At 45.8% G+C, this 8,966-nt stretch overlaps 1 protein-coding gene across 5 annotated transcripts; it reads right to left on the bottom strand.

Moving 5' to 3' along the window:
* Positions 1 to 1,700: 1,700 nt before the first annotated feature.
* On the bottom strand, positions 1,701 to 8,401 carry NPY2R (neuropeptide Y receptor Y2). 5 transcript variants are annotated; one of them, XM_074950045.1, is made up of 3 exons: positions 7,503 to 7,567; positions 5,821 to 5,875; positions 1,701 to 4,207 (listed from the first exon to the last, which is right to left on the bottom strand). In XM_074950045.1, exon 3 carries the CDS (start codon positions 4,159 to 4,161, stop codon positions 3,016 to 3,018), a length of 1,146 nt encoding a protein of 381 aa, XP_074806146.1. In that variant the 5' UTR covers positions 4,162 to 4,207; positions 5,821 to 5,875; positions 7,503 to 7,567; the 3' UTR covers positions 1,701 to 3,015. The 5 variants fall into 5 exon arrangements, with proteins under 5 accessions (XP_074806146.1, XP_074806145.1, XP_074806148.1 ...); XM_074950044.1 differs by lacking the exon at positions 7,503 to 7,567 and adding an exon at positions 7,296 to 7,369; XM_074950047.1 differs by lacking the exons at positions 5,821 to 5,875; positions 7,503 to 7,567 and adding an exon at positions 8,313 to 8,401.
* Between the last annotated feature and the right edge of the window lie 565 nt (positions 8,402 to 8,966).

The following is an 8,966-nucleotide window of genomic DNA, read 5'->3' as shown; positions in this document are numbered from 1 at the left end:
AAACTTCAAAAACAGACTCCAACGAGAGACTGCTGAATTGGAATTAATTTGCAAACTGGATACAATTAACTTAGGCTTGAATAGAGACTGGGAGTGGATGGGTCATTACACAAAGTAAAACTATTTCCCCACCCCCACCACCCCCCACTGTTCCTCAGACATTCTTGTCAACTGCTGGAAATGGCCCACCTTGATTATCACTACAAAAGGTTCCCGCTCCCCCACCCTCCCCCCCGCCCCCCCGCTCTCCTGCTGGTAATAGCTCACCTTACGTGATCACTGTGGTTACAGTGTGTATGGTAACACCCATTGTTTCATGTTCTCTATGTATATAAATCTCCCCGCTGTATTTTCCACTGAATGCATCCGATGAAGTGAGCTGTAGCTCACGAAAGCTTATGCTCAAATAAATTTGTTAGTCTCTAAGGTGCCACAAATACTCCTTTTCTTTTTGCGAATACAGACTAACAGGCTGCTACTCTGAAACCTGTCATATATTACAGTAATTGGGGCCCTAGAGAAGTACCATAGGTAGATAATACATCAGTAAATAAAGGATTAGGATGCCCCTCCTGAATTTGACATGAATGAGGCAAATGATAAACAAAAACATGTACTTAACCAGGTGTACAGGGTAAAAATTGATCGTATCTGGCAGATGCAGTTGGATCTACACAGAGAGACCTGCCAGCATAAATTGCAATAGATAAGGGATTGATCCTGAAATCCTCATATACGCATCAGTGGGAGCTTTAGATGCATCAGGAAAACAGGATTGGGCTGATAGAAACTGTGGCATGGCCTTCCCATGGGAACAGAGCATTGTGGGGCAGATTCTTATTGACACTACAGCTGCTTTACACTTCTCTGGTAAGGTAAAGGTGCTTTGAAATGGCTGTCAATGTAATTTATACCCAGTTTGAGTCCCCTTCGCACTGCCAGGTGCTATAAAGCAGCCAAAATGTACCTGAAAATCAGGCCTTCAACTGTAGTTTTAGCACAACACAGACATAGTTACTTTAAAACTGTCTAGATTATAACAAGCTCAAGAGATTTGAGTCAGAACATATATCTAAAGAGTTGTGGGGTTGAAGGCTTTTTGGGGGGAGGATAAACATTTTAATGTATTTTTCATAAAGAGCTCTCACACTTGACTGTAAATGAATCATACTGCTTTCCATAATAATTATACATCATAGGTTTGAAATATCAGTAATCTCTCCCAGTAATTCCTAGCCTGTAAATTTTTTTTTAACAGCGTGGGCTAACTACAAACATTCTGGGCACTATCACTGAGACAAAAATTAATTTGGTGAAGCTTTGTAAAAGTAATGGATATCTTTCCTTACTTGAGTAAACGCCAGTTTAGTCCCTCTCTCTTGCTCCCTCCTTCTCTGAGTGTGAAGATACACATCTGAACGATTTCATGGCAGTGTAAGAAACAAGGGTAGGATATCGTATATATAAAGATGAATCTCCCCACCTGATAAAAATCCATGATGTAATGACATCTCACACTAAAATACTAGATATATCATATGTAATAACATTCACAAACAATTTAGAGGACAATGAGAAATAGAAAAATTAAGGAATTTGAGTGAAATTTAGCTATGGAGAATATCTCTGAGAAGTGGAAAGTATCACAGCTTATTGGAGTCTCAAACCCCACCCCCACCACCCCACCTCCAGATAGGCAGCAAAACTAGCTTGGAATAAAGTGGTTGAAATTAGCTTGAACTCTTTAACTTTAATGAGCTCAATGAGGCTAGACAAAGACACAGAAAAGTTGCACGTTGCCATGTACAATACAATCAACAGAGTCAAGTTTTCTACCTGAGCCAAAGAAATGTAACTATTACTATAACATGCAGAGTTCACTGGTTAATATATATAAACTGAGCATACTGTTACTAGGTTACACTTCATTCAGGTATTTTTAATCTTATAGTGGCTGATGATGGGAAAAGATCCAAGGCAGGATGTGTGTGACATAAAACCACAAACACTGAAAAGCACATTAATATTTAGCAGCCTTTCAAAAGGATCAAATTTTGTCCTACTTTATTAGGTAGGAATAAAGCAGGAATAATTCAAAACCCATAGAGTTAATGGTACTTCAGACACTGGAGTAGTACCTAGAAGTTCAAGCATTAGTGGTCCTCTCAATTGAAGAAGCGCTCACAGAAGACCTGAGTCTGCATTCACTGCCTGCTCCAAATTCCCTTTTAAGTGTATTGTCCTATTTAGCAATCTCTAAGGCAGAAAGAAAGCTCTAGGTATGTTGTGAATACAGGATCAGGCCCCAGATTTGTATTTTTCTCCCCAGCATAACTGTGGCTGAGTCATAAGGAATTATTTATTACTCCACTTGTTTTAGCAGAAACCAGATTACAAATAGGATAGAAACTTAAACTTTCCTGACCTAAATGCTCTAGTAGTAGTAGTTTGATTTTAGGAATTATTCTGTGGTAACCCTATTCATATTACTTAAATATGAGGCAAAAATGGTGGTGTATCTTCTTAAGGAAACCCTCATTTTGCAGAGTAGTTGCAGTAGAGAAGAGATGGAAAGTATGAGCTTCTACACCAAACCCCAGCCTCACTCTTAGAACATACTTTGAGCTTCTGAAGGATTCCCTATTTGCAGCATACAATGTCCACACTGCCAAATTCCAGTTTTGAGGCTCCATTAATCTAGTCATCCTCTTTAGGGCAAGAGTGGCAAACACTTTCCTTGCCTTTGTCATTACTGCTGCCGTAGCAAAAGATTGGGGCAGAGACTTCTTTCCAACCACAATACAGACAGCCATAAATGAAATCTCTGTTATATTTCTTTGGAGTTGTATATGGTTGATGGCAACCAACTCTCTCTGGAATTACAGAACAGACACCTTAACTTGCTGGTTTTCTTCCATCGTATATGATTAAAACTGTGTATAAAAAGTGCATCTGTCAAAATGGATCTCTCTCTGGCCAGAGTATATTCCTTTTTTTTTTGTATGCCTGACATTCTTAGACATTGGTAGGGGCTCCAGTGCAATGATTCTTTTTTGCTTCCAAGTTCTTCTTGGCTTTGAATGCTCCTGATACCTCAGGGTGAATGGAATCCAGTCGCTGTTCGCATTGGAAGGCTGCGAGGAAGGCTGTCCTGTAGTTGCTGTTCATCCAGCCATAGAGAAGAGGGTTAACAAAGGTTGAGCACATGGCAATGACATGAAACACTGTGTAGATTAGCTTGTACTCCTTCAGATCTAACACTTTACTGTCAATGTCACTGACAAGCTGGAAAGCGTGAAAGGGCAGCCAGCTTACAGCAAACACCACAACCACGCACACCAGCATCTTAGTGGTCTTCCGCCGCCGATGGTGGTAGTGATCATTCCCAGCCCCAGGGCTGACATGGTTCTTTAGTTTGGTCCAGATACGGGTGTAGGCATAGGAGATGATTGCCAGAGGCAAAACATATTGGATCAGGAGCATAGAGACACTGTAGATGGTGCCATAGTTGAGTTGCCCCTCACCAGGCCACTTCTCAGAGCAGACCACAATCCTGAAATCAGGAATGATCTCAATCAGAGAGTACTCACGGAAGATGGCCAGGGGACTAGCCAGTAGTGCACTGACAGCCCAGGCAACGCCAATGATCAAGAAGCTTATTCGCTTGGAGATTTTGCTCTCCAAGTGATAAACAATGCAGCGGTGCCGGTCCAAGGCAATCACAGTCAAGGTGACAGTTGACACGTGCACTGCAAGGCCCTGGGCATAAGGCACCAGGTGGCACAGCACTGGGCCCAGCTTCCATTCTCCCAACAGTGTGTAAACTAAGGTGAAGGGCAGGCACAGTGTATTCACCAGCAGATCAGCTACAGCCAGGTTGGCAATGAAAAAGTTAGTCACAGTACGCATGCTCTTGAACTTGATGACCACATGGATCACCAGGGAGTTGCCCATCACCCCCAGCAGGATGATGAAGCAATAGGCAATGATGAGGACTATCTGCACCTCGACCAGGTTGGTACTGTCTTTCAGTTCTGGTTTGGGGTCAGATGCCAGCTCACTGAGTGGTGTGGTGAGGCCTGGCAAGTATAGCCTGGTGTACAGCTCCATTTTCACTTCTTTTGTGCGGTTCTCTTCCACCAGTACTCCCATAGGGCCCATGGTTGCAGCTAACTGGACTACTCCAAAATAAGCAGTGGAGCTGTCTCTGAAACACAGCAAAAACACAGAAAATTGGAGTAAACCAAAGACTGTCTATGCAGACTTCATCTGAAACATAAAAAAATTAAAGTTAGTTTGTTCTAATTTAAGTAGAATTAGCAATAGGATTTCTTTTGTTAATAATGTCTGGTTCCAAAAGAAGGTTAGACTTTCAAATGAGTGACCGTATCATCTAAAGTTACAATAGCTAAACTGAGACAACAAAAGATATTTGATTAGGCTGTGGGGCATAAATACCACTGGCTAGGTTCAGCAAGAAGTTTCCCCAAAGTTACTGTATTGCCTTCCTCTGAAGCTGGGGGTATTGGCCACTACCAGAGGTGAGATATTAGACTACAGAAGATGGGCCAATGATCTGTTCCAAGATAGCACTTGGTACGTCCACACTTTCTCACTCATTCATTTGAAGCCCAATCCTTTAATCTTTACTCAGATATAACTCCTGCTGGAAATTTGAAATACAGCTCAAATGCAGTTTGAAGACAGTGGAGTATATTTACTTGGGCAAAGGAAGGAGGATTTGGATCCTGCTGAGCAACACATCCTTTGTCACAAACTAATACCCCAAACCACTATTGACTTTTGCACAAAACTGCCATTGATACCAATGGGAATACTGCAGGAGGATCAATGACCCAATACAGCCCTATGTCAATAGAATTCTCTTCCAAACTTTCACCAAGGGAATAGTGACATGTATTTCCTCAAAGTATTTTCAATATTCACATTTTTATTCATATATTTTTAGATAGTAAATACAAACCTGCTGCTCTACACCATTAGGGCTAATTCCTGACATTTTCCTTTAAGAAAGCCAGTATCACAAGACAGCTACAAACACCACTTTAACTGCACACCACAATAAGAAGCAGAATAGCTAGAAAACATTAGTAATGTTCTGGATTGTCTGTATAACCCATTAACTTCTAATTTAAACCAAGAAATAAAAAGTAGGTAACATTTCTTTTATCGTGGAAGAATACCACCATTTTTCTCAGCGGAAGATGCCAACCAAGTTTCTGACTACAGTGAAAGAGAACAGCAGGTCGCATCCCCCTCCCTTTCAGGTTAATGGGACTTTTGGTAAGGATATCAAAATCACATTGTCTTCCTTGCACATATTGAGCCAAATTCTACTCAGCTACACCCATGCAACCCTATGCTTTCGATGTGCTTGCATGGATATAACTGGGCATAATTTGGTGCTCTATATTTAAAGCATTTTAGAGTTAATTTGTAACTTGCACTATAATACTGTGCAAAGTGAGTAAGGACAAGTAAGGGCCATAAATACAGGTGATGCTTTTTATAATCTACAAAGATAATGCTATGCAAAACCTCAGAACTGCCTTTTCCTTCTCACTGTGGCCTGATAACTAATTAGTCTCTAAGGTGCCACAAGTACTCCTTTTCTTTTTGCAAATACAGACTAACACACAGACTAACACGGCCGCTACTCTGAAACCTGAGAACTACCTGTATCTGCTATTACAGTGGATATTTGGTAAGAGTCCAATACTGCTAGACTCCCAAAGATCTCAGAATTATGCACTGGAGAATAGAGTAGATCATGTTTACAAATAACAGCAGGAGAATTACCGTTCGATGGGTTCGCAGGGTTCCAACCCTTTGCATCGTGAGACAGTGGCCAGACCTTGGAGGAAAACATACACTATCAAATCATTTATCCTTCCTTTTCTCAAAATATTTCTCCCTATTTTTTTCTCTATTCCCCTCCCTTCTCCTGCCTCCCTTCACCCTCTTTTAAGCAAAAAAGCAATTAGCTTTCATCCTGACACATTTTTTCTTTATTCCTGTACTGTGTGGAGTTTGCTTCTTTTGAAGGTAGTATTTCTTGTTAACACAGCACAGTTGGAAGAGGAGGTTTGAAACTCCAGCAGGGAAGAAATGATGTTCGGTTAACAAATGAGATAAACTAGACAAGTTCTACAATATTAACTTGCACAGTTGGTGATGAATCAAGCTCTCCCACAGTACTATAGAAACCACATGTCTCTCTGATCTATACTATCTGCTGTGTCCTGTCTGCTCTGAACCTAGCTATTCTTTCCCACTGTAAGCTCTTCAGTTGTGATAGTGTGTTGATTGGCAAACTGTATCGCACAGCATCATGTGTTGTGATAAATAATTTTTAGAATATCTAATCACTCAATTCCCTTAGAGATATGTACGTAACTTTATATGAATGATGGAATGTAGAAGATTTACAGAGAAGTCATGAGAAAAGGAGAATCAAAAGGCTGGCTGGTTACTTGTATACATTACATTTATAAACAAACTAATCTATTATTAATATTATGCTGCATTTGTAAAGCACTTGGAATTGGGTTGAGGTGAACTTGGATTAAAAAAATGTTTAATTCATGCACCACATTCCCCAATCTTCATTAAAAATCCCCTGTGCACTTTTCTAGGGATGCTGCCCGTTTACTAATTCATGACCACCTTGCTGCTCCTGATTAACAGGATCTAAAAATTTGTACTAAAGCCAGAGCCAGGCACTGTGTACGTAAGCTTGTGCCTATAGAAGATTAAAAGCCGGGGATCCCTAGTGTGTGTGTGTCTCTCTCTTTCTGCATTTGGTGGGGTGACATTAAAAGACTGGCTCTGAGCTTGTCACTTTCACCTGCCCATTTTCAGACACCCAGCACCTGAAGTTAAAGGTTTTATTGAGGTGAGCAGCGACCCAGAGGGCATCCGCCGGGGGGTGGGCGCTGAGGATTACAAGGTCTGAGGCGTAGCCAGCCCCAGGGTAAAGGAAGAGCCACCTTTGCCAGCCTCTACTGCTGGCTTGGGAAACCTGGGCTCAATAACAGGTCGCCTTGTTCTCTGCAGGGGCTGCTTCCCTGGTGCTGAGCAGCCCCGTGTCCGAAGGGGGAGAAGAACCCGCCCTGCCACGGCCCAGTCCGGCGCCAGCGGGGAACAAAAGGAGCTGCCCCCAGACGATCACTGGCGGCAGGCGGGGACGGGCGGGAAGGCTCGGGGCAGGCGTCTCCTCCCCGAGCGCGCTAGTTCTGGCAGCGCGGCTCTGTCCCCGGCCTCGCCACACTTACCGCGCCGCGCCTCCCTCCGCCGAGCCGTGCCCGGGCCGCGCTGCGCCGCTCTGGCGGGGAGGCGAGCCCGCTGCGCTCCGGGCGGGCTCGCCCAAAGTTTGACGCCGCCGCCCAGCGCCGGGCTTCGCTGCGCCCGACTCCGCCTGCTCGGCGGGCGACGGGGACTCCGGGCGCGCGGTGGCGGCGGGGACCCGGGGCGCTGCTCACCTGGCAGGGGCGGGCAGCGCCGAGCTGCCGGCACCGGGGACGCGGGTGCCTGTGGTCAGCATGCCAGCCGCCAGCCCAGCCCGGGCGGCCACCCGCGCGTGGGGAGGGGGCGGCTCCGCCCCAGCTCGCTCCGGGCTGTGGGGGCTGCGGGGCGGGGATGGCGGAGCCGGCTACTGCAGGCGCGGGGGCGGCCGCTGCTCAGGGAGCTGGGGCGGGGCGCTGGGTAACAGCTGGAGTCCTCTGGCCTTGGGACTCAGCCAAGCCCCCCCAAGACTAATGGCTCGGCCGGGGTGGTAGCCTGCGCGCCTCGCAGTGTCGCAAAACCCTGGGTCCGGCTGGCTGGCGCCCGCCAGTTCGGGCCACCGGCCTGGCTAGCGCTGCTGTGTAGCGGGGTCTGCTGTACCCTAGAAACGAGGGTCGGTCATGCCCCCCCCCATCCTCCCATGCTGCAAAAACTCAGCTCCAGCGGGTGACCCCTACGAGAGCTTGTCACTACCCCAGGGGCGCTGGAACAATTTGTACAGTGGGGGCTGCGGAGAGCCAAACTGTAAACCCTGGATATAAGGGAAACCACGTCCAGCCACTGGGTGCTACAGCACCTCTAGCTCCAGCACCTATGTACCTCCTCTCCCACCCCCCCCCCCCCCCAAGCAATCTTACCACTAAAATAAATGTGGCTTCTCCTCACCAGCCAACAAAAGCCGGTCCCAGCTCCATGTGGGCGCTTTAGTGACACTTGTCAGACTGGAAGGGGACAAAGGAGCAAGCCAGAGCCCTGATCCCCAAAGGTACTGGGAGTTAAGCACCTACCTCCTTTTGCGGAGTTGGTGCTGGATGTAGGGTTTTGTGGGGCTGTTGCCCCAGGATTCACTGGCATCTGGAGTATGAGCAGCGAACCCTGTTCTCTGTCCAGGCGCTGGGAACTGTGACCAAAAATCAGTTTGGGGAGGGGAGAAGTCCAAAAGAATTCAGGTAGCCCAAATGCCTTCTTGTCTCCTCTGAGGGGCCGTCTCTGGTAGTTGGGAGGGGGGCGGAGGGAGAGCCTGAAGGGAGGCAAGGACTGCCTCTCCTGGCAGTAGCACTTTTTTTTACTCAGGAAACAAATGTCTTAGGATTTTTCTTGGCTAGGAATAAAAGGTGCATTATAAGAACTTGTTAGCTAACGTGCTAAATAACCCATTCTGACAGTCTAGTGTAGACAACACAGAGTGTGCATTTAACAGGTGCTAGCTGGTTGCTAGCTGGTCAAGTCAAAGCCTGGAGTTGTATAACATGCTGGAATGCACTAGCTAACACCTTCAGCTAACAGATCTTTAAATCCCAGTCAAAACTAACCCTTAAGGCGACTTCGGGCTCCCTAGCAGGGATCACTGATCCAACCACCTCCTCCTCCTCGCCCCACTTCCCAATGTAATGACGAGGGTATTACTCAATGGGAACAGTAAATCTCTATGTGTAGCATGT

The sequence above is a fragment of the Natator depressus genome, chromosome 4, assembly GCF_965152275.1.
Source record: "Natator depressus isolate rNatDep1 chromosome 4, rNatDep2.hap1, whole genome shotgun sequence".
NCBI lineage: Eukaryota > Metazoa > Chordata > Testudines > Cheloniidae > Natator > Natator depressus.
The sequence above is the reverse complement of the archived record's forward strand: the minus strand, read 5'-3'. Positions and strand labels throughout refer to the sequence as shown.

What these genes read in the sequence shown, in the direction of transcription:
- NPY2R (XM_074950043.1), bottom strand. Translation starts at nt 7,564, where the DNA reads ATGCTGACCACAGGCACCCGCGTCCCCGGTGCCGGCAGCTCGGCGCTG. An exon ending in GCGCTGCCCGCCCCTGCCAG is followed by an intron (nt 4,208 to 7,502) that starts GTGAGCAGCGCC and finishes GCTGTGTTTCAG; the next exon opens with AGACAGCTCCACTGCTTATT.